Source organism: Heterodontus francisci, chromosome 12 (genome assembly GCF_036365525.1).
Source record: "Heterodontus francisci isolate sHetFra1 chromosome 12, sHetFra1.hap1, whole genome shotgun sequence".
Classification (NCBI taxonomy): Eukaryota; Metazoa; Chordata; class Chondrichthyes; order Heterodontiformes; family Heterodontidae; genus Heterodontus; species Heterodontus francisci.
Genome location: NC_090382.1, coordinates 44,187,511 through 44,213,974, shown reverse-complemented (window position 1 = coordinate 44,213,974; position 26,464 = coordinate 44,187,511). Strand labels below are relative to the sequence as shown.

The 26,464-nt window shown below is 40.7% G+C and overlaps 1 protein-coding gene across 4 annotated transcripts in view; it reads left to right on the top strand.

The window, feature by feature from the left end:
- The window catches only part of cpeb4b (cytoplasmic polyadenylation element binding protein 4b), a 113,693-nt gene that overhangs the window by 14,555 nt on the left and 72,674 nt on the right, over positions 1-26,464 (top strand). For all 4 annotated transcript variants that reach the window (XM_068043374.1, XM_068043373.1, XM_068043376.1 and 1 more), the window contains exon 2: positions 17,839-17,929. In XM_068043374.1, the coding sequence (XP_067899475.1) occupies positions 17,839-17,929 (91 nt within the window). The remainder of the gene's footprint in view (positions 1-17,838; positions 17,930-26,464) is intronic.

Sequence of the window (26,464 nt, the reverse complement as noted above, 5' to 3'; positions counted from 1 at the left end):
AACCTGTTCACTGATGCTCAGTTTGGATTTCACCGGGGCCACTTGGCTCCTGATCTCACTAAGCCTTGGTCCAAACATGGATAAAAAAGCTGAATTCAAGAGGTTGGGTGAATGTGGCATCAAGGAGCCCTAGCGAGATTGACGTCGGTGAGGATCGGGGGGAAAATGCTCCACTAGTAAGAGTCATACCTAGCACAAAGGAAAATCGTTGTGGTCGTCGGAAGCCACTCATCTCCGCTCCAGGACATTGCTGCCAGAGTTCAAGGTAGTGTCCTAGGACCAATCATTCTCAGTTGCTTCATCAATGACCTTCCCTCTGTCATAAGGTCAGAAGTGGGGACGCTTGCTGATGATTGCAGAGCGTCAGTACCATTCAGGATTCCTCCGATACTGAAGCAGTCGGTGCCCACATACTGCAAGATCTGAACAACATTCAGACCTGGGCTGATAAGTGGCAAGTAACATTTGCCATGCAAGGTGCCAGGCAACGACCATCTCCAAGAGAATCTCACCATCTCCCCTTGACATTCAATGGCATTACCATCGCTGAATTAAGTGGTGGAGCCCATCAGTTTTGCATTCTAATAGTTTCAATTAGTTGAATTGCTTTTGTTTTCAGCAGAGAATCCATTTTGCATGCACATTTTTTTTTTTTGTAATGCCTTGATTTTGGTTAGTTAAATGCTGAGTACCAGTTATTTTTCCAGTCTTTTGATCTCCCCTTCTATTTTGTTTAACTGTTAATTTCAGTGGTTGTTTCCTATGGCCAGCATGTAACTTTTCATAAATGCCTGTTGTCTCAAGTATAGAAACTGCTGTAGGAAACCTGAATTTGCTAAAATTTCACAAAGCTAAGTTTAGATAAGGGAGGTCATTCAGCTCATCTAACCATTAAATCTATAATCATCATCCCTTTGCAGCATTCTAACTGCTTCTTGAATGAGTTTGCAGTTTTTGCCCACACTGCCCTATCTGGGAAGGTCATTTCATATTAATTATTTTGTGTCGAAGTGCTTTCTGACATCAGTTCTGAATTTGTTTTACCATTTGGTACCCATATTCCTATCCATGTCCTGCAAGGTACTAACATAATTACTCATTAACTTTCAGGCATAGTGGGTATCTTTAATTTTATCCACCTTTTTACTGTCCTGAAGTTTGCTAGCCATACTGGTGTATTGTTCCATGGTGACGGCTGCTCAGCACCTTCAGTTCATTAACTTTTCTGGCTTGTACATGAAAAGTGTTGCTTGCAATTGATCGTATGGGAGCCATCAGACGCACCTGACTCTGTCCTTGCCTTATATGCGAGATGTTATTAGAGGAGAGCAGTCGGGAGTGGGAATTGCTGCGTGAGCTGTTTTTCCCTGCTCTTTCCCAGCTCCTCCCCCACCCAAAAAAGCCTAGGAATGCTGAGCTCCATTGTAGCAACCTACTGCTGAGATTACGTATCTCAACATAGATCAGGGCTTGAGGTTAGGATCTTCCTGGCCTTGCAAGGTCAAGTTCAATATTATTAACCAGATTATTCCATGAAACTATATGATCTGAGAACTATTACCCATTTCAGTTGCATTTAGATGTGAGGGACTTCAGAATGGAAAGACTACTATATAACTGGAAAATTGTATTTGATTTAATAGGACTAAAAGTGGAGGTGCTACCAGGTCCAGATGATGGTCATCCCAGATTACTGAAGAAAATCAGGGTGATGATAGCTGAGGCATTAGCCAGCATTTCCAAAACTTTTGAGAAATATGAATTGGCAAGGGACTTGAAGGTGATGTATCATTGCCCTGTTCAATAATGAGCTTGGGATAAACCAGAAAATTCCAGGCCAGTTAGGTTTGCCTACAAGTGATTACCTTCCAGAGTACATAATACAGAATGAAATGAATAAACATTTAAAGTATTAAATAATATGGCCAGTCAACATTAACTTTTAAGGAACAAGTTGTATTTGACTAGCTTTGAGCGTTTCAAGAAAATCATTGCATAGATAGAGGATGTGATTCATATTGTACATGGGGATTGTTTTGAAGATGTTGAGTAGAGACTTGTAACAAAATTAATGCTCAGAATGGATAGCCAGATGGTTAAGGATCTGACAGCAAAATAATGGTAAATGAATATTTCAGATTGGCATGATTTTTTTTATTCATTTATGGGATATAGGTGTCGCTAGCTAGGCCAGCATTTATTGCCCATCCCTAATTGTCCTTGAAAGTGGTGATGCGCTGCAGTGCTTGGGGTGTAGGTACATCAAAATTGCTGTTCGGAGTTGCAGGATTTTGACCCAGCGACAGTGAAGGAATGGTGATATAGTTCCAAGTCAGGATGGTGTGTGGCTTGGAGGGGAACTTGCGATAAAGGCTAACATACCATTAGCCGCCTTAATTGTTTGCTGCACCTGCATGTTAGCTTTGTGACTTATTGATGAGGACACCAGGTCCCTTTTTGTCCACTTTCTAATCCCTTACCATTTAAGAAATACTCTGCACATCTGTTCCTCCTACCAAAATGGATAAGCTCACATTTTTCCACATTATATTCCATCTACCACGTTCTTGCCCACTTTCCAAATCCCCTTGAAGCCACTTTACATTTTCCACACAACACACATTCCACCTAGTTTTGTGTCATCTGTGAACTTGGAAATATTGCATTTGGTCCCCATATCCCAATCATTGATATATATTGTGAACAGCTGGGGCCCAAGTACTGATCCTTGCAGTACCCCACTAGTCACAGCCTGCCGATGTGAGAATGACCTGTTTATGCCTACTGTTTTCTGCCTGATAACCAATCCTTAATCCATGCCAGTATATTACCTCCTGTCCCATGTGCTTTAATTTTGCGAACCAACCTCCTGTGGGGACTTTATCAAAAATCTGAAAATCCAAGTATACTATGTCCACCGACTCCCCTTTATCGATTCTATTGGTAACTCCATCAGGTTTGTCGAACATGATTTCCCATTCATAAATCCATGTTAACTATGCCCAATCAGATCATTATTATCCAAATGTCCATCTATCACATCCTTTAAAATAGATTCTAACATTTTCCCTACTACTGTAAGGTTAACAGGTCTGTAGTTCCCTGTTTTCTCTCTCCCTCCCTTAAATAGTGGGGTGGCGTTTCCTACCTTCCAACCTGCAGGAACCATTCAGAATCTATTTAATTTTGGATGATCAATTTATCCACTATCTCCATAGTTCCCTCTTTCAACACTCTGGGATGTAGAATATCAGGTCCTGGGGACTTATCAACCTTCAGCTCCATTAATTTCTCCAATATAACCTCCTTACTAATACTAATTTCCTTCAATTCCTCATCTTCCCTGGTCCCTGGGATCTTTAATTCTGGGAGATTTATTGTATCTTCCTCAGTGAAGACACAAAGTAATCATTTAGCTTCTCTGCCATTTCTCTATTCCCACTATAAATTCTCCTAACTGCCTATAATAGACTCACATCTGTCTTAGCTATGTAAAAAAGGAAACATTTGGCTACAGAAGCTTTGACAGTCTATTTTTGTGTTTTTTGCTAGTTTACATTCATATTCTATTCTCCCTTTATCAGTTCCTTTGTTCTTTTGTATTCTAAAAGCCTCCCAATCCTCAGGTTAACTACAATTTCTGGCAACTTTATAGGCCTTTTCTTTTAATATACAATCCTTAACTTCCTTTGTTAGCCATGGGCGACTGCCTTTACTTTTGGGGGTTTTGTGCCTTGAAGGAATGTGTAGTTGCTGTAAGCTATGTAATCACAGAATCGTTAGAGCAGAAGTATCCGCACTGGCTCTCCAAAAGAGCAATTCCCTCGGTTTCATTCCCCTGCCTTCTCCCCATAACCCTGCACGTTCTTCCTTTCCATATAACTGTCTAATTCCCTTTTGAATGTTTCAGTTGAATCTGCTTCCAGCACACTCAGGCAGAGCATTCTAGACCTTAACCACTCGCTGCGTGAAAAAGTTTTTCTTCATGTCACTTTTGCTTCTCTTACCAAATACTTTAAATCTGTGCCCTCTCGTTTTCGATCCTTAAGTGGGAACAGTTTCTGTCTATCTACTCTGTCCAGACACTTCATGATTTTGAAACCCTCTATCAAATTCCCTCTCTGCCTTCTCATCTCCAAGGAAAATAGTCCTAACTTCTCCAATCTGTCTTCATAACTGAAATTCCTCATCCCTGAAACCATTCTCGTGAATCTTTTCTGTACTCTCTCCAATGCCCTCACAACTTTCCTGAAGTGCAGCGCTCGGAACTGGATGCAATACTGCAACTGAGGCCGAATTAGTGACTTATACAAGTTCAACATAACTTCCTTGCTCTTGTCCTCTATGCCCCTATTAATAAAGCCCAGGACATTGTATGCTTTATTAACCACTCTCTCAATCTGTCCTGCCACCTTCAATGACTTATGCACATACACCCAGGTCCCTCTGCTCCTGCACCCCCTTTAGAATTGTACCCTTTATTCTATAAGGTCTCTCCCATGTTCTTCCTACCAAAATGAATGACTTCACATTTCTCTGCATTCAACTTCATATGCCACCTGTCTGCCCATTCCACCAACTTGTCTGTCCTTTTGAAGTTCTACACTATCCTCCTCCGTTCATAATGCTTCCAAGTTTTGCACTCTTTTGCAAACTTTGAAATTGTGCCCTGTACGCCAAGGGCTAGGTCATTAATGTATATCAGGAAAAGCAAGGGTACCAACACTGATCCCTAGGAACTCCACTACAAACCTTCCTCCTGCCCAAAAATCATCCATTAACCACTACTTTGTTTCCTGTCACTCAGCCAATTTTGTATTCGTGTTGCTCCTGTCCCTTTTATTCCATGAGCTACAAGTTTGCTCAGGTCTGTTGTGTGGCACTGTATCAAATGCCTTTTGAAAGTCCATATACACCACATCAACAACATTGCCCTCATCAACCCTCTCTTTTACCACCTCAAAAAAAAAATCCAGCAAGTTAGTTAAACATGATTTTCCCTTAAGATATCCATTCTGGCTTTCCTTAATTAACTCGCATTCGTCCATATGACTATTGATTTTGTCCCATATTATTTTTTCTAGAAGTTTTCCCACCACCAAAGTTAAACTGACTGGCCTGTAGTTGCTGGGCTTATCTTTACACCCTTTTTTTGAACAAGGGTGTAACATTTGCAATTCTCCAGTTCTCCGAGTCTAAGGCAGACTGAAATTATGGCCAGCGCCTCTGTGATTTCCACCCTCACTTCCCTCAGTATCCTTGAATGCAACTCATCTGGTCCTGGTACCTTATCCACTTTAAATACAGACAGCCTATCTAATACTTCCTCTTTATCAATTTAAACCCCCCTCATGTCTGACTTGCCACCTCTTTCAACATTGCCTGGGTTGCATCCTCTTCCTTGGTAAAGACAGGTGCAAAGTATTCATTTAATACCTCAGCTATGCCCTCTGCCTCCATGTGTAAATCCTTTCTGGTCCTTAATCAGCTCCACTCCTCCTTTTACCAGGACATTAATGAACCAGATGAGTTTTTATTACAATGGACAATGGTTTCATGGTAGTCACTACACAAGTTTTTAATTCAAAATTTATTAATTAAATTCAAATTCCACTGTTTGTGTGGTGAGATTTGAACCTATGCCCCCCCACCCTGGGCATCATCCTGGGGCTCTGGGTTACTAGTCCAGTGACATTACCACTATACCACTGCCACCCCTCCCCCTCATGGTGTGCCTCGGTTTCTATTCTGGGGATGCTTCCCTTTTCTATTTAAGTGTAAATTGTTCGGATATAGGCACAGAAAAATGATATTGAAGTTTGTTTATGTCCAAATAGGAGAAGGGCAAACTGAAGGCTGGAGGAATGTAGCAAGCAAACATGAGTTAGTGCAGTGAGTAGTTAGGTAACAGATGCACTTCAATGCATCAAAGTGTGAAAGTTTTTTTTAATGGGGGAGGGGGATAGATCAGTTAAAAGGATTTAGGGGATAATTCCAGTGTTTTTGTAGAAGCTGAGATGATGTAGATACTTGGATCTTTAAAGATGGAAGTGCAGGTAGAAAAATGAGTTTTGTATATATGGGCATTAAACAATATAATTTCTTTACTTTTAAATTCAGACTACAATTGAGAGTATTGCATGCAGGTCTGGGTCCTTCAATATAGGAAGAATATCAATGATGGGAAAGTTGCAGCGCAGATTCACTAGAGCTATACCAGAATCAAGAGTTTATAATTATGAAGCTCCGAAATTGAGGCTTTCATTGGTTTAAAGGGGACTTGAAAGGAAAAGCTTTGGGGAGTAATTAACAGAAGAATGTTCTTATTGGTTGGCGAATTGGTAATGTGGCATTATAGATTCTCTAGAAGAGAAAAGGGGAAAGTTAGAAACTTTTTTTCATTGGGCTATTAGAATATGGGATACTTCACCATCAGGTCATTGAGATGCACTATAATCTAATTTTGAATGAATTTGAAAAAGAAAAATATAAGGGATACAGGAAAGAGATAAATGGGGTTAAGGTGGATAGTGCCATTGAAGAGGTAGCATGCACACAAGCATGATGGCCTCAATGGTGTCCTCCTGTGCCATAATTTCGATGATCCTCAGCTAGCAGTACAATAAAATTTGGTGACCTTCTCAGTTGATCAGATTTCATGGGTTGGTCAGGTCCACATCCAGCAAAGCTGAGGTAGGCTGACAGCAACCCAAGAATCTGTACAGTCCACTGTTATCATTGTGCAACTATTTGTTTCTTGTATATCTTGGCATACATATCATACTCCTCTTAAGCTGTCTTTCTCAACAGGTTAGTACATACAGCTTTTTACTGCAGAGTTATTTAATGTATTCTATCTATAGCTGCATATATGTTGTTTGTACCATCTAGCTTTATTTCAACGAAGGATTGCTCAAGTTTTCTTTTATTGATTGTGTCTGATGTCAGTCACAGCTCAGTGGTAGCACTCCTGCCACTGAGTCAGAAGGTCATGGGTTCAAGTCCCACTCCAGAGACTTGAGCACAAAATCCAGGATGACAATCTAATGCAGTGCCAAGATAGTGCTGCACTGTTTGAATTGCCACCTTTTGTATCTGATAAACTAAGGGCCCACCTGCCCTCTGATATCCAGATTTTGTGATGCTATTTTTTTTTTAGAACATCATAACATGAATAGCGGTAGTAGGCCATTCAGCCGTTCAAGCCTGCTCTGTGAAGAAAAGTAGAAGTGTCCTGGCCAGTATTTAAACCTTAATCACCATCACTTTTATAAAAAAAAATCTGGCCATTATCACTTTGCTGTCTGTGGGCTTTTGTGCACAAGTTGCTGTTCCACAGTCACTACACTTCAAAAGTACATATTTGCTGTAAAGCACTATGGGATGCCTAATAGGGATGGGCAATAAATGGGAAAGGCACTACAGAAATCCAAGTTCTTCAAATTTTATTTGATTTCCAGTCAGTAGAGATTATTCCTGTCCCTGTAAATTATTTGAAGGTTCAGTGCTATTATCTCTAGAACAGTTGGAATAAGACTGTGCCGCAGGGTATCTTCGTGCAGAGCTGTATCTGGTACTGCCCTGAGGGTCTCGTATGTATTGTTTCACTTGTAAATTTCTGGGTAATGCTGCTTGTCTGCTAAATGTCAGTCAATTCTATCTCTAAATTAACCATTTTATTGTATAAAGTAGAATGCTAAAATTAATATTAAAAACAGAAAATGCTGTAGAAAGAGAAACAAAGTTAACACTTCAAGTTGATCTTTCTTCAGAAGCAGAAGATATTACTGATGAGCTTTTAAGCGTATACAGAGCCAGGGAATAGAGGGCAGGGAACGAAAACAGGAGAGGTCTGTGATTAGATGGATGAAATGAGATGCAGTGATTAAATGACAAATGAGGTAAAATGAGAGAAATAAAGACATGAGTGTGTGAATGGATATAGCAGAGTAGCAGAAGGGACATGTTGCTTGGAAAATCTGGTAAAATGGAGTGGGCTTGTGGCCCAGGAATGTAGCAGAAGAAAGGCAGGTAAGTCATCCAGTGTAGACCAAAGCTGCTGGCCATGTACAGATAGGGAATCCCTACCCCCAAGCACCAGCCCACATCATCTCCATTCTACTTTACTGGTGCCTGATATGGGAGAGCAAATGAGAGCAGCGGTTAATGTGTGAAGTTGTTAGTCCATTAAGATCAGAAGACTCTAGTATGTAGTTGAAAGATGAGATGCTGTTTATGATTGCATTGAACTTCATTGGAATAATTTAGGAGGCTGAGGACTGAGAAAAAATTTAAATTTCTTTATATATTATGTTTGTGAAGAATTGACATTTTTCAAAAAAAATCTCTACGTGGTTATGTAATAATAAAAAGCTGGTATAGCTTCATTACTCCTGTAGGACACTTCTGTGGTGTAATGGAAATGAAATATTCCCCATATTGAAGGCAGATGTATCCCATGATACGTACTGTCCATACTAGTTGTAGATGGTTTCACTGGAAATTTCATAAGATATAGGTAACATACCTACTGCTAAATGTTGCATTTGTTCATTCTTGGAATGTGGGGGTCCTTGGGAAAGCCAGCATTTATTGCCCATCCTTAGTTGCTTTTCAAGGTGGTGGTGAACTGCCACCTTGAACTGCTGCAGAACATGTGGTGAAGGTACTCCCACTGTGCTGTTGAGTAGGATGTTCCAGGATTTTGGCACAGAAATCACAAAGTATATCATTTGACAAAGTATTTCCAAGTCAGGATGGTGTGTGACCTGGCGGTCGTGGTGTTCCCTTGCGCCTGCTGGCCTTGTCCTTCTAGGTTGTAGAGGTCATGGGTTTGCGAGGTGCCGTAGAAGAAGCCTTGGCAAGTTGCTGCAGTGAATCTTATAGATGTATGCTCCAGCCGCAGTGTGCTGCTACTGGAGAGAGTGAATGCTTGGGGTGCAAGTCAAGCAGGCTGCTTTGTCCTGACTGGTGTTGAGCTTCTTAAATGTTAGAGTTGTACTCATTCAGGTAAGTGGAGAATACTCCATCGCACTCCTGACTTGTGCCTTGGTGGTGGAAAGGCTTTGGGGAGTCAGGAGGTGAGTCATTTGCTGCAGAATATCCGGCCTCTGACCTCTTGTGGCCACAGTATTTATATGGCTGGTCCAGTTCAAATTTCTGGACAGTGGTGACCACCCCCTGACCCCCACCAAACCCTGCCCAGGATATTAATGATGGGGGATTTGATGATGGCAATGTCTCTGAATGTCCAGGGGGGTAGTTAGGCTGTCATGTTGGAGATGGTCATTGCCTGGCACTTGTGTGGCACAAATGTTATTGCTACATATCAATCAAATCCTAGATGTTGTTCAGGTCTTGTTGCAGTGGGGCATGGACGACTTTATTTGATGAATTGTGAATGGAACTGAACACTGCAATCATCAACAAACCTCTCAACTTCTGACTTTGTGATAGAGGAAAGGTCATTAAAGTGGCTGAAGATGGTTGGGCCAAGGACACTGCCTTGAAAAAGTCCTGCAGCGAAGGCCTAGGGCCAAAATGAACTTCCTTTGCATTAGGTCTGATTCCAACCAGTGAAGAATTCTCCACTAATCCCCATTGACATCAGTTTTGCTAGAACTTCTTGGTACTGCACCTCAGTCAAATGCTGAGCCCTTTTATCCACATTTGGACCAAGCCTGAAATGAAGTCTCTAGGGTTGAGTGGTCCTGGCAGAACCTAAACTGAGCATTTGTGAGAGTGCTATCATGTGGCACTGGTCAATGATACTTCTATCACTTCACTAATTGAAAGTAGGCTGATGGGGCTGTAATTGACCAGATTGGATTTGTCCGTCTTTTTGTAGACAGGATATCCCTGGGTAATTTTCCACTTTGTCAGGTAGATGCCAGTGTTGTAAGTATTTGAAATTGTTTGGCTAGACGTGCAGCTAGTTATTGAGTACAGGTCTTTGCTACAGCTGCGATGTTGTCGGGTCCTGTAGCCTTTGCTGTATTCAGTATGCTGAGCAGTTTCTTGATATCGCATGGAGTGAATCCAATTGGCTGAAGTCTGGCATCTATGATGGTGGGGCTCTTTGGAGGAGGCTGAGATGGATCATCCACTCAGCACAGCTGGCTGAAGGTTGGTTGTAAGAGCCGTGTCTTTTGCGCTCGCGTGCTGGGTCCCACCATCCATTGAGGATGGGGATGTTCATGGGGCATCCTCCTCCTGTTTAATTGTCCTCCACCATTCATGACCAAATGTGACAGGTTTCTAGAGCTTTGATCTCATCTGTTGCTTGTGGGATTGCTTAGCTCTCTGTTGTCTGCTACTTTGTTTAGCATGCATGTAGTTTTGTGCTGTAGCTTCACCTGGTTGACATTTTTTTTAAAGGTAGATCCAGTGCTGCTCCTGGCATTCTTTTTTACAATCTCATTGAATCAGGGTTGGTTGCCAAGCTTGATCAGTGAGCTAGGCTGTGCGGTTAGACTGTGGTTGTATGCAATTCTGTTGATGGCTCGCAACACCTCATGGATGCCCAAGTTTTGAGATGCTAGATCTGTTCATCAGTCCCGTTTTAGCATAGTGGTAGTGCCGCACATCACGATGGAGATATCCTCCGTGTGGAGACGGGGCTTTGTCTCCACAAGGACTGTATGGTGGTCACTCCTCCCAGCAATACTGTCATGGACTGATGCATCGGAGAAGGAAAGATGGGTGAAGATGAGATCAAGTAGGTTTTTCCCTCTTGGTTCTCGCCACCTGCCGCAGTTCTGTCCTTCAGGACTCTGCCAGTAGTGGTACCACTTGAGCCAGTTTTGGTGATGAACATTTAATTCCCTGTCCCAGAGTGTACTTTTGTGTGCACATTTATGTATACTGGTAGATCTCTAATGTTAAGCGAAGTGGCACAAGTTTTACAAGGACAGGTTGTGTACTATGTTTTCTTAATTCTGGTGGAGGTCTCTTTAAAGCCACAAACTTTTTACTTAACAATTAATCAGTTTGTTTAATCAGGGAATTTGTCAATTTAGAAAGTAGTTTGCCAGTTTCAGGTCAACTAGTGGCTTTTTTTGTGTATCTGAGAAGGTTTGATGTATGACTGGCATGAGCTAGGTATATTATGTTAATCTCGGTGGTTGACTCTTAACTGCCCTCTAAAGTAGTCTAGCAAGCCACTCCGTTGTATCAAACTCCTCGGGGCAGTAGGGATGATCAATGTTTGCTGACCTTGCCAGTAACCCCACATCCTAAAAATGAGTTTTTTTGGGGACGGAACTTGTTTTAATTTTAATATCACTCAACTTATGACCAAAACGATAGCAGAGTCTCCTGAGCACAGCAGGATTATTTGTTCAACAAAATGCAATGAGTGCATGATGGTTACATATTACAAATTATGTACATAAAACCAATCCTGATCACTTCTAGAAGTGAGGTCCCAGGTGTGGTTGGGGGGAATTACCCAATCTATCTCCATTCTGGTTAAGTCTCGTCACCTTATGCAATCTTTAAAAAAAAAAACATGCTTTTGCAACCATTTTCTATGCCCTCAAATCTCCCAGACTGAATCTAATCCATGTGAATATTTACAACTCGAGATTCATTTGATTATTCAGCAGATCCAGTGGACCTGACAAAATGTCATTAAACTATTCAATATGGAAATCTTTTTTTTTCTCAGTTTTTAGATGGGGCCATGGGTTCAAATCCCACCAAGGCAGATGGTGAAATTTGAATTCAATTAATAAAAACATTTTTTTTTTTAAAAAGCTAGTCTAATGGTGATGATGAAACCATTGTCAAGTGTCGTTAAAAACCCATCTGGTTCACTAATGTCCTTTTCGGGAAGGAAATCTGCTGTCCTTACCTGATCTGGCCTAAATATGATTCCAGACCCACAGACTCTTAACTGCCTTCTGAAATGGCCTGGCAAGCCACTCATTCAAGGGCAGTTAAGGATGGGAAATAAATGCTGGCTTGGCCAGTGACACCCACATCCTATGAATGAATAAAAAAATGTTCAAAGGTGGCAGGACAGGTTGAGAAGGATTCTTTAAAAAAAAAAATAGGGGATCCTTGGCTTTATTGAGCAAGGAATAGAGTACACAAACAAGGAGGCATGCTATACTTTTATAAAACACTGGTTAGGCCTCAGCTGGAGCATTGTGTTCAAGTCTGGGCACCTCACTTCAGGAAGGATGTCGAGATCTTTGGGAGGGTGCAGAGAAGATTTTACTAGAATGGTACCAGGGATGAGGGACTTCAATTCTGTGGAGAGACTAGTGAAGTTGGGTTTGTTCTCCTTTAGAGCAGGGAAGGGTAAGAAGAGATTTAATAGAGGTGGTTTTGATTAGTTTCTCCTTATTCACTCTGTCTCCAGTGGCAGAAGGATCAGTAACCAGAGAGGACAGAATTAAGGTGTGATTGGCAAAAGAAGCAGAGATGACAGGAGGAAACTTTTTTTTTTAAACATAACTAGTTGTGATCTGGAATGCACTACCTGAAAGCGGTAGAAACAGATTTTATAGTAATATTTTGAGTTGGCAAAAGTCAGTCGTAATGGCACAGAAAGAGGCCATTTAGCTCATTGAGTCCATGCCGGCTCTGCAGAGCAATCTAATCAGTCCTTGTCCCTGGCTCTATCCCTATAGCCTTGTAAGTTTATTTCCTTCAAATGCCCATCCAAATTCCTTTTGAAATAATTCATCGTCTCCGCTTCCACCACCTTCACAGGCAGCGAGTTCCAGATCATTACCACTAGGTGTTTTTTTTTTTAAAAAAAGTTGTTCCTCACATCCCTGATGTGTCGCTTGCCCAAAACCTCAAATCTTTGTCGTCCCCCCCGCCGTGCTTGTACCATCAGCTAATGGGGAAAAAAATTTTCCTTGTCTACCCTATCCAAAACTGTCAGAATCTTGTACACCTCTATCAAATCTCCCTTCAATCTCTCTTGCTCCTAGGAGAACAACCCCAGCTTCTATAACCTAACTTTGTAGGCAAAATCCCTCAGTCCTCGAACTGTTCTGGTAAATCTTCTCTGGGCCCTCACATCCTTCCTAAAGTGTGGTGACAGGAACTGGCCGCAATACTCCAGTTGTGGCCTAACTAGAGCTTTATAAAGCATAACTTCGCTACTTTTGTACTCAATGTCTCTGTTTATGAAGCCCAAGAATCCATATGCTTTACTAATCACTCTTTTCGATTTGTCTATCTTCAAAGATCGATGCACATGCACCCCCAGGTCCCTCTATTCCTGCACATGCATTCGAACTGTGCCATTAAGTATATATTGGCTTTCCATATTCCTTCTGCCAAATGCATCACCACACCATTCTAAGCTACTAGAACTAGTTTTAGCTGAAATTACAACATTGCTACATGACATTAAAACTACAATCTATATAACTGGGAAACAAATGTATTAAACACAGCAGTGTTATTTCACTGGGGAAAAAAAAATAAGCCAGCTGTGAATCTTTCGGATTCGAGTACTTCAGATACCTTTTTTAAGCAGATCATCAGACTTCACTGAAATTTAATTTTTAAATTTCAAAGCTGAGGGAACCCAGTGATCACCTGTATGATTGCTACTGCCAAGAAATTCCTGTTCAATACCCTGTTCAAGTCTGATGTGAAAAATAAGTACTTTGTAAATGTATTGGGTTTATAGTGAGATGTTAGCAGATTAATATTTTGAGAAGGAACTGCTGCAATAATGGAGTAAATGAAAGTGGCAAAAGAAAAGGTAAAACTAGATGATTAAGAAACTAAAATTGATTTCCCTGCAAGTATTTAAACTTGTGTTGCAACAAATAGATTTCAACACTGCATGATTACTTTTTGGCCTTCCTTCATTCTGATCGAAGTGGTGTGAAACATTTATCCAGAAGTAAATAGGCCAAGCTGTCCTTGCCATTAAAGCTGAGGGAGAAGAATTGCGATGGCAGGAGGCAAACCTCGAGACTGAGGTCTAGCAAGCAGTAATGGGAGAATAATTTATGCTCCAAAGATGAATGGTATTGCTTGTTTCATGGTGAAACTGCACTTCATAATGAGAGGAAAGAAAGAACTTTCATTTATATTGTAACTTTCATGTCCTTGGGAAGTTCCAGAGCATTCAAAACCAATGGAGTACTTTTGAAATGTTCTCATTGTTGTAATGTAGGCACACAATCTTGTAATAATGTCTTTAATGTGCCAAGTGTAGCTCTACTTGAGGTGATCAGTACTTGAAAATCTTCCTAACCTCTTTTGCATACCGTCAATTCTGTCCAATCTCTTGAGTAACCTTGGCTAATAACAATGATACAGGACATACATAATAGCCTAATAACATGTAAGCAGTGTCCCACTTAATTATAAAGGAAGGCATGTCCAGAATGTACCCAGCCAATATCTTGTGATATTAGTACAGTACAGCAATAAATCTAAAGCAGCATGTAACTTGACAGGCCAGTGTCGAACACATTGTACCTTCATTTCTGGGACTTTGGTTGAAAACAGGCCCAGTCTGACTTTAAGGATCTTGTAAATAAAGTGAGACTGAGCAGCCTCGGGTTTATTCCTCGTGTGCCTGGACCTAAAGCACAAAACTGTCCCTAGTTTAGCACTAATTGGTAATTTCATTTGGAAAGACTGCAAGATGGATGGTATAGAAAATGTAAGAAGTCACACTGGTATAGTGGGAGGTGCTTTTCTGATGAAGGCTCATGCAGAATAATGCAGAAATCCAGATGTTGCTGTCTGTGAATGTGCTTTTGAAGCCCCCACAGACTGCAATCAAATAGAAATCACTGAGCAGGTGAGAACTTGGTCTTTTACTCTTTGTCTCGCTGTAAAAACCCTTTTATAAAAAAAAAATTGCGGTGTTGAATGAGTCGCAACTTGGTTTTTTTGATGGTGCTATCCTGCAGGCCCCCACCTGCCAAGAACGAGGCACGCATTATTTCACCACATGAACATTAAAACTTAAAATTCTTGCTGGGAAGAAAAGAGGGCCTATCACAAGGAATTGCCAGGCTCCTTGGCGGAAAGACCTTTTTTGCATACTAGCAGACAGTGTTGGAACAAAGGAACCAGTCCCTGCTTCCCCACAGTATATTTTTTTTAAAAACCCTCTTCACAGACTGCCTCAAACCTCTCCACTATTTTTCTTCTCTTTTCTGTCTCTATTTGCATGTTCGTATCACGTATGCATGCTAGTGTGGGGTGCAGCATGTATCCATAGGCGTTAACCGAATTAGAGTATAAGTTTTAATAAATTTCACTTTTCTTTAAACCTAAGAAAGCCTGTTTGTGCTAATTTCTTTGCCTTATAATTGGAAAGCAGTGAACAAGGATTCACCAAGGGGGAGCTAAAAACAGTATGTTAAAAATTAAATCCTGTTCCAGTATGATCAGGTGAAGGCTGAAAGAGACCTGGTAGACTCGCCAACTTTAAGGGCATTTAAGTGGTCATTGGATAGACATATGGATGAAAATGGAATAGTGTAGGTCAGATGGTTTCACAGGTCGGCGCAACATCGAGGGCCGAAGGGCCTGTACTGCGCTGTAATGTTCTAATTCTAATTCTAACAGGTGTGCTAACTTCATCACCGCTGAAAAGGAACTGGGCGCAAGGGATCAAGCAGGAAATACTGGCTGTGTTGTGAAGTTGTGCAGGAGTTTAAGACGCACCAAAACAGAGCTGACCTTGTGTGAACAACGAAGAGAAATGGGCCGTCCAGCAAAACGAATGAATTATGAAGCAAGTTTCAAGCTAAAAGTAGTAACATTTCCGAACCCGTCCAATAACTGTGCTGCAGCGAGTGAATTCAGTGTTAGTGAAAAACTGATGGAAGAATGAGGAATCTTCCTGAAGATGCTGAAGACCAAATGCGCCATGAGAATAGGGACCAGTCACTGGCCTGATCTTGAGAAGCAGGTATCGGAATGGGTCCTCCAATTGTCAGAATGGTTCTATTGTCACCAGAAATGCAATGTGTATATATACACTTAAATGGGCCAAATCAAACCCTGAGTCCAGCAAAGATTTCAGAGCAACAGCTAGTTGCTGTAGCTGTTTTATGAAGTGAAAATGTCTCGTGTTGTGGCAAGATTTCTCATTCTATTAAAAGACTTTGATGCCAAAATTATCAGTTTCCAGTGATTCATCAGACAATGGCAAAAACATGAATACCCGTTATGCCACATTGGCAACATGGATGAAATGCCTGTGAATTTCAATATGCCCAGCCACAAAACTGTGGAGTAGAAAGGTTCGAAAACAATTCGTGAAAACGACAGGACATGAGAAGGCAAAATTCACCGATGGTACTAGCCTGCATGGCCAGCAGAAGAAAATTAAAGCCAATGGTAATTTTCGAATGTAAAATCCTGCCGAACATCAAGTTTCCTGCAGGTGTTTTTGTGCATATTCATGACTGTTGCATGGATGAGAGGATGAAGTGAAGTTCTGGATTGATAATGTGTGGAATAGGCATCCCGGTGGCCGAGGTAAATAATGCAGCTTATTCATGTGGGACATGTTCAGATCCCATATATTAAGATCGAGAGGTGCCTGCCAAGAAATAACACCCACTTTGCAGTTATACCAGTGGGTCTAGCGTCTTGTCGTTCAACCTTTTGGATGTGTGCATCAACAAGCCATTCAAGGATCATGATTACACCGCATGGAATAGGAGGATAGTTGACTGAGAAAAAACCTTCTCGGAGTGGAAATACACGTGCTGCCCCACTTGATGACAAAACATCATGGGATGCTATTAGTGCAAATGTATTCGGATTGTTCAAAAGATGTGGAATATCCAATTCAGTGGATGGAGAGGAAGATGATTTGTTGTGGAGAGATTATGAAATTGAAAACACCACATCTGATCCAGAGTGGGATCCTTGGGATGATGGCATAGCCAAGTGACTCAATGACCTCGATGAACCTTTTGCATCGGTTGTCAAAGACAGTGAATTTGCGTTTTGAAATGCTTTGGTTGTGGTTAAAGGTATCTTCATAGAATTAATTTATTTAATAAACAGTGCCACATTAATTTAGTATGGATTACTGTTTTTTTTCACATTTCAAAATGGTGACCACCCACATCCACAGTGGTGAATCGCATTTTGTACTCTGTATAAGTCGACCCCTGTTTCTTGGAACTATATTTGGAGGCATCTAAGGTCGACTTGTATGCCTCAGTATCTTTTAAAACTGTCCTTAGTCTTGGAAAGCAAAATTATTCCAAATCAAACTGTCTCAGAAGTGATCTGAAATATGCAAGTCAGTAAGGAATGGACAGTTTGCATCATGTAAGTCTGTTATGTTCTATATTATCCACATTGAGTATTTGAGCAGTTTTTTTTTAAACTGTGCTTTGTCACCAATGATCTGTAAGTAAATATCTGTAAAGTACATTTTCTCAGTAAATATTGCATAATATTTTTGTCTTGGAATTTGATATCAGGCTGTAGTCATGTTTACCTGAAGGAAAATACCCTTATTTTAAAAAGAAACTCTTTAAATTGTAGCAGTTTGGTTTGTTCTTGCAGTAGTGTTGGTCAAGATTTAATTTCTAATTGTCCATTTTTACATAATTTAGGATCAGTTCTTTACAATAATGACTAATTGAAAATGTCTAACTTCAATCTTTCAATTACATGTATCATGTACAAAATTCATTGAATTCTTCATACAAATTCCAAATCTAGTTACAAATTATTGAAAATTCATTAATTTCCTATCTACTGTCATCCTATCTTGAAAGTAACCATTGGTAACTTTTTTTTTACTGTTTGTCATAGTTTGTCTGCAGTAATGAAGAGGTCAGCAAACAAAGATAAATTCTGTTCCTTTTCCAGGATCGAACTAGATTATATGACACTTTAAACATGCATTCACTGGAGAGTTCACTGATTGACATCATGAGAGCTGAACAGGACCCACTGAAAGGTAAATGTGAGTCTCAAAAGGAGCGTTGTAAAGTTTTTACATCAGGCATTCAATTGTTAACAAATTGAGGTTTTGGCCATAGCAAAAGGAAAAATGTTACAAAATGCCTATCTTCATATTATTCTTGTTTCCTTCAATATTTGAGGGTTTTAGATTAAGCATATAATTTCTAAAGTTTACGAAAAAGGTTTTTAATTTGAAGACTTGTTTAAATACCTTTCTGTGACAAAACGCTAAGTTTTCTACCTTTCCTTGATGTGCCACACACTATTCCTAGCTCAAGAGAGCAGGTTACTCCTAGTTTAGAGCTTCTACCATTGTGACCATAGCAATCTGGAGTAACACTTGCCCTTTTTTTCTGCCTTTTTATTTGCCCCAGCCCCAGTTTTGGAAAGGGCTTTGCAGCTGCCTATAGTGGCACAGCTGAAGCCAGAAATTCAGTGCTTTGTGACTTTTTAATGTGACTCTAATGACTTTTACTGAGGTAATTAATATTTAAAGTGATAACTTTTAATTTGGGTTGAAACCAAATTTCATTGTGCTTTATTACATAATTTCGATCTTTAGACCAGTTGAGTGGTATGTATGTGAATGTCAAAGCATTCAAAATAATCTTGGAGAATGAGAAGAATTAACTATAGTCAAATTTCATTATCGAAGCTATACTAGAAATGTGGGAGTAGATTTTCAACTTGCCTGGGCACAAGGCTAGTGTTGCAGATCAGCTGCTTGTTTTCTTATTTCTATTGAAATCAATGGAAATTATGCAGGTTTCATAATGGGTAGCTGATTTGCAACTCTGGCTTTACACCTGGTGGCAAGCTTAAAAACCTATCTTAGGGGGTAGATTTGCACAGGTCTGGGAACTTGAATATTCCTGATTGCATTTTTGGGGTGGGGCAGTAGGGGGCAGTGTTGTAGGATGGCAGTGATAATTAATGTTTTTATTGTCATGCTGAAATGTAAGGATGACCTCAGAGTTGAATGGAGGCAGAATCCATCTGGATAGAATTAAGAAATGAGGGAAACGGTACAATTTTTGGTGTGCATTACAAGCCACCAGTGGAGAGGAGAGACAGGTGGTGATGTGCAGACAGTTCAGATAAACTATGCAAGAGCAATCAGACGATACCATTGAGTGATTTTTAACTATCCAAAGCGAGGGCTAAATGAGAGTAACACAAGGTCAAAAGGAGTGCTTTTTAGCATGCATCCAGGATTGTTTCTAGTCTTGAAGCATTGCTTGATTTATTTCTGGGAAGTGAAGTAGAGCAAGTAACAATAGTGAAGGAAACAATTGGGAAAATAGTAACTGTCATGGTTACATTCAATGTAAGAATAGAATTGGACTGCAATGGTTCAAGAAGGTGGCTCATCACAGCATTGTGGGCAATTAGGGTTAGGCAATAAATGTTGACCTTGCCTGCGACTGACATATCCCACAACGAATAAAAAAAAAAGAAACATTTTAAAAGACTAGGGTGCTGGATGGAAGTGTACAAATTACAAGCTAAAAAGGATCATATCCAAATTAAATTGGCGGAAAAATAAGCAATCGGGCTGATCGATCAGTGAGAAATCTTTTAAAAGTGAATATGTTCCAATAAGGCAAAAAGGGGTGATTGATTATATACTGTTCTGTGGATCAATAGATTAAAACTGTCCTGAAATTTGATAAAGGTAGGGTTAATAATGGAGAAAATTTGGTAGTGAGATGAAAAGGGTGATTAGAATGGCTAACATTGAACATGAAAAAAGACACATTCTGTGAAAGGAAATAAGTGCTTTTATGGACAAATTTGAACTAAAAGAATACGAAGCGAGGGTAGGACAACCCAGGGATGAAGGAAGGAGCCTAATTGTGGAGAATGAATGTATGATGGAGTGCTGAGTGAATATTTCGCATCAGTTTTTACAACTGAATGTGGAACTGAGAACAGAGTACTCGGATGTTATGTAGCAACTGTAGAAAAAATATTGTTCTGAAAAATGCTGCAGAACTCAAAGTGGATGACTCATGTTAGGTGCATGTTATTGGAGCCAGTTGGAGTACAACCTGACCACAATGTCAAGCTAAAGATTCCAGGCTACATGATCATTAAGGAAGGACATGGAAATTGGGTAAGGAGATGGAATAGCAATATTGGAGAAAGGCACCATTACCACAGTAGAAAGAAGGAATTTCAGTAAGCACAGACACAATGGGTTGAAAGCTGCTTTTTGTACTATAAGCTTCACTCTTTCTGAAAAACAGTGGTGAGATGGTCTTATTAGTCAATGACCTGATTACAGCCACAGAAAGAACATTTTAATTGGTGTTGAGACGGAATCTCTTTAGATGAAGTTAAGAAATATTAATGCTCCTCATTTAGGAGTACACTTATAGACTACTGGCTATGACAAAAGAAGTGAAGAATGAGATTTTCAATGAAGTTTGCAATGGTAGGAGTTGTATTTATGGGAATTATCCTAATGTGGACTGGAATTTTTAAAAAGTGGTCAAATGTGGCGACGTTCTCTAAATTTATTTAAGGCCTGTTTTCTTTATTGAATATGCAACATAATAGATACAGTGCAGAATTTTGTTCTGGGTAATGAAGCCAGGCAGGTTGGTTACCTAGGAGAATATCTTGGGAGACAATGCCTAGAAATTAACAAGGTTCACATGAAAAACAAATGAAGTAAGTCATAGAGGTGTCGGACCAGAATTTAGCTAACTTTAATGGAATGTAAAGGACCTATTTCAGATGAAGTAACTGATGAAACAGCAGATTCTTTGTCTTGTCCTTTGCACTGCAGTCCTATCCTCTGTATAAAAAAAAAATACAACTGGCTCAAATATACAACTGCCCATACCTTGTGCTTGGCCATCAGCCCAGTCGTCCCAATTGCCAGTGGATTATAGTCAGGCTTTTAAATCGCTCTGCAGCCATGCATATCCTTTCTCTTCCAATTTTATATCCAGTACACTCTTCATTACTCCAAATCTGGCCTTTTATGCAAGGAACATAGAAATCTAAAGATACAGATGCATACGAATTAGCAGGAATAGGCCACTCAGCCCCTCGAGTCTGCTCCACTATTCAAAATTGTTTAAAATTAGGACTGCAGGTAGAGAATTGGGTCATTTAAAGAAGAAAGGGAATGGAATACTAGGCTTTATACATGCAGCACTCAATGTAAGAGCAAATAATTGCTGTTGAATTGGTACAAAATGTTGGTTCGGCTGCAGTTGAATATTGGATACAGATGTAAGCATCTCGTTATGGCAAGAATATTGGAGCCAATGAAAATGTACAAACATGATTTCAGAGCAATGAGTTTATAGCAATGAAGGAAGCCTTCAAAATTGGTGTCATTTTTAACTAATGTTATGAAAGTGCTTTCCTTAATTTTTTTTTTTGAGGACTTGTTTTTTTAAAAAAAAATCCAAGGAATCTTTTTAGTTTTAAACACAGTCACTAAGAGGTCTTGTTTGAAAACAACCTTTACTGGAAATCACATGCCTTAAGTTCAATAAATAGAAACCTTGTTGACTAGAGATGTTTACAGAGAAGTGACGCCATGGTTTATAGTCGTCAGGAGATTCTGACTTGCTGTTTGGGGGTTTTGCTTCTGAGATGTTTTAGTTCAGTTGGGGTGTGGACTGTTCGAAGGCAGTTGGAGGTCAGCCTACTGAGAGAAGACACCAGCTCATCTTTCTCTACCTCTTTGAAAAACCTTTGAATCCAGAGTGGAATAACTGAAATCCCTAATGCTACATTTCTCCTGGAAAGCCTACCAGACTACTTCTCAACATTTCCAGAATAAACCGTTCCAGAAAAGATCCCAGTCTCCGTATACCCGGACGCCAGACCAAAAGGGACAAGTGATATCCTTCCATATCATTTTTTTTTTCCTTCATGAATTAGAAAATATTTGGCCAAAATATTCTCTTTTTTTTTTTGAGAGCTCTGCAGAGAAAATCTCTATTTTTCAGTTAACCTGTGTGTGTGTCTCTCTCTAAGGTAAAAAGGGAAGTTCCATATTTCAATCTGTTAATGCTTTGCTTCATTACTGGATAAGTCTTGTTTTATAATAAACTGATAATTCTGTTTATTAAAGCAACCTGGTTGATGTATTTTATTCGGGGATAAAGAGTGAAGTATATGATTGATTTATATCGGTACCTGGGTAAACATTTAAATATATGTTGTCCACTGTGGCGAAGTGGAACTAGAAAAGACAGTGCATTCCTCCCGCCTCAGTCGTAACACTAGAACGCGAGATTGAGGGAATATAGTACAGATTTTCAAGATTATGAAAAGTTTTAAGAGGATGAATAATGAAGCATTCCTTCGAATGGTTGTTGCCACCTGTTGGCAGATCTGGGAATGGTAGCATGTGATAATGTTGCTGGACTAGTAATCCAGAGGCATGGATTAATGCTTCAGAAATATGAGTTTAAATTCCACCAGCTGCTGTGGTGAGATTTGAGTTCAGTTAATTAATCTGGGATGAAAAGCTTGTCCATGAAACTACTGGACTGTTGTAAAAACTCATCTAGTTTGCTAATGTCCTTTTTAGGAAAGGAAATCTGCCACCCTTGCCCCTTCTGGTCTACATATGACTCCAGACCCACAGCAATGTGGTTGACTCTTAACTGCCCTCTGAAAAGGCCTAGCAAGCCACTCAGTTGAATACAGAAAAGTCAAAATAATAAAACCAGACAGACCACCTGGCATCGACATAGGCACCAGAACCGGCAAAGGTGCACGCTGTGCAGTCGACCCTACTAAGTTCTCATGGACAACTGTGCTCCACAGACAAGTTGAGCAACAGCCTCACATCGTCATACTCGCTGATTATTCTAGCTTACAGCCAATGTCCTCGACTTCTCTATCACCATTCCTGTAGGTTTCCTGTCTCATTAGCAAAACAAGCACCAGAGGTGACAGGAGAGCGGTACACAGTTGGGAGGTGGTGGCCCCAAGAGTCCCCGATGTTGACTCCAGGCTCCATGAATTCTCATAGCATCAGGTCAAATATGTGTAAGGAAACCTCCTGTTGATTACCACCTACTGCCCTCCCTCAACTGATGAATCGGTACTCCTCTGTTAAACACCACTTGGAAGAAACATTGAGAGTAGCAAGGGAACAGATGTATTCTGGATGGGGTCCTCTTCAATGTCCATGACCAAGAATGGCTCAGTAACATCACTATTGACCGAATTGGCTGAGTCCGAAAGGACTGGGCCTGCAGCAGCTGGTGAAAGAAAACCTACTTGACCTCGTCCTTGCCAACCTACCTGTTGCAGTTGCATCTGTACATGATAATATTGTTAGGAGTAACCACTGCACGGTCCTTGTGGAGACTAAGTCTTGTCTTCAAACTGAGGCTACCCTTCGTGTGTGGAACTATCACTGTGCTACATGGGATAGATTCGGGACAGATCTAGCAGCTCAAAGCTGGGCCTTCATGAGGCACTGTCGGCCATCAGTAACTGCAGAATTGCATTCAACCACAATCTGTAACCTTATGGCCTGGTTTAGCCCTCACCCACTACCATCAAGCTAGGGGATCAACCTTGGTTCAATGAGGAGTGCAGGAGAGTATGCCAGGAGCAACACCAGGCATACCTAAAAATGGGATGCCAACCTAGTGAAGCTAAAGCACAGGATTCAGGTGTATGCAAAGCAGTGGTAGCAGCAATAAAGGTAAGTGATCCTACAACCAATGGCTCAGAATAAAGCTCCATTACTTCCACATCCAGTTGAAAATGGTGGCAGACAATTAAGCTAGTGGGAAGAGGCATCACCATTCTTAGAGGTGGGAGCCCAGCACATTGATGCAAAAGCCAAGACTGAAACATTTGCAATCATCAGCCAGATGTGCCAAGTGGATTATCCATCTCTGCCTCTTCCTGAGGTCCCCAGCATCAAGATACCAGTCTTCAGCCAATTCAATTCACCACATGATATCAAGAAATGGCTGAAGGCATTAGATACAGCAAAAGCTGTGGGTCCTGACAACATCCCGGCTGTAATACTGAAGACTTTTGCTCCAGAACAAGCTGCATCCCTAGCCAAGCTATTCCGGTACAGCTACAGCACAGGCATCTGCCCAACAATGTGGAAAATTACCCAGGTATGTCCTCCCCGCAGAAAGCGTCAGATCCAATCTGTCCAATTACTGCCGCATCAGTCTACTCTCAATCATCAAAGTGATGGAAGGCGTCCTTGACAATGCCATCAAGTGGCACTTAGTCACCAATAACTTGCTCAATGATGCGCAGTTCAGGTTTCTCTAGGGCCACTTTGTTTCTGACCTCTTTACAGCCTTGGCCCAAGCCTGGACAAAAGAGCTGAATTCAGGAGTTGCAGTCAGAGCCCCAGAACATCACTGCAGGAGTTCCTCGGTGGTGTCCTAGGCCCAACCATCTTCAGCTACTTCATCAATGACCTTCCCTCTATCATAAGGCTAAAATGGGGGTGTTTACTGATGACTGCACTGCGTTCAGTACCATTTGCAACTCTAATACTGAAGCAGTCCGTGCCTGACTGCAGCAAGACCTGGACAACATCCAGGCTTGAGCTGATGTGTGGCACAAAAGTTCCTGCCACTTAAGTGCCAGGCAATGACCATCTCCAACGAGAGAATCTCACCATCTCCCCTTGATGTTCAACAGCATTACCATTGTTGAATCCCACACCATCAACTTCCTGGGCATTAATATTGACCAGAAACTTAACTGGACTAGTGTTATAATTACCGTGGCTAGAAGTGCAGGTCAGAGTCTGGGAGTTCTGTGGTGAGTAACTCGCCTCCTGACTCCCTAAAGTGTCTCATCCGTCTACAAGGCACAAGTCAGGAATGTGATGGAATAATCTCTCTTTTCTTGAATGAGTATGGCTCCAACAGCACTCGAAGCTCAATATCATCCAGGACAATGCAGCACGCTTGATTGGCACCCTATCCACGATTTAAACATTCACTTTCTGCACTACTGGCACAAAGTGGCAACAGTGTACCATCAACAAAATGCACTGCAGCAATTCGCCAAGCCTTTGACAGCTTCTTCCAAACTTATGACCTCTACCCCCAAGAAGAACAAGGGTAGCAGATGGATGGGAATGCCATCACCAGCAAATTCCCCTTCAAGCCACACACGATCCTGACACTATTTCCTTCAATGTCGCTGACTCAAAATCCTGGAACTCCCTTCCTAGCACTACTATGAATGTACCTCCACCACATGGACTGCAGTGGTTCAAGAAGGCAGCTCACCACCTTCTTGAGTGTTGTTGGGGATGGGCAGCAAATGCTGGCCTTGCCAGTGACACTTATCCCATAAACAAATAAATAGTAACTCTGGCATGACCATGTGATCTTCATTAGAAGGAAGAAGGGGAAAGTTAGATTAAGTGAATAAATAGAGTTATTAGAATAGGAAATGCTTGAGCACAGCCATATACTGAGGAAGAGTCTTGGGACATAATTTACAAGGGAGCAGGATAGTATTTGAAAATAAAAATAGATGCAGGGAAAGGGATGAGTAGATTTGAAAAGAAAGGGCAGCCATGATGGGTCAACTGATCTCCTGTCTAGCAAGTTTCATGACACTGCATTTGCAATTGATAGGATTTATACAAGTTGTTTCACTGTCGTTTACCTATAGTTGAAAATGGCACATGAAGTTTGTTATCTCCTCTACTGCCATGCTGGAAAATGCACGTGTATGGATGTCGGGTGAGGCCTCGATCAGGATCTGCTGCTATATTCCTCCAAGAACAAATAGTATTCTGCAACTTGACATCTGGGCTCATAAGTTGAGAATGGGCACTTGGACTATGCACAAGTGGAATGTACCCCAGTATGAGCCAATGCCTTCAGGAAAGGAGAAAGAATTTCAGCAGGGCCAAGTATAGGAAGCAGGAATGATGCTTTTGGAATAATAGCAGACAGTACTTCAGAATCATGAAATCATAAAGCTTTACAGCACGGAAGCAGGACATTTGGTTCATGGAGTCCACGCCGGCTTACAATAAGCCATCCAGCCAAATCACACTTTCCAGCTCTTGGTCTATACCCTTGTAGTTTATGGCACTTCAAGTGCATATCCAAATACTTTTTGAATGTTGAGGGTTTATGTCTCTACTGTCCTTTCAGGCAGTGAGTTACAGTACCCCAACATCTCTGGATGAAAAGATTTCAGCTGTTTGTGTTAAAAGGAAAAGAAAAGGCCATTCTACTACTGAGATGGTCACTGGCCTTTATGTAAATAAATCTTTGATTTGAGACCAGCACCATTCCTTCATGCTTTGTCAAATAACCTAGATTGCTTTGAAATAACCAATGAATATTATTCAGTTTTGTTTAGTGAGTCAGCGAGTTTTTTTTATAGTTGACTTGAATTGATCTAACAGTGTGATTTTAAAATATAACTTCTGGAGAGAATTTAACAAAAAAAACCTCTTCCTGCAGTGTTGATCTTTAAAGCAAATTTATTAAACTTGGTAGCTTAAGTTTTTTTTTTTGTTTGCTTTTGCTCAGTC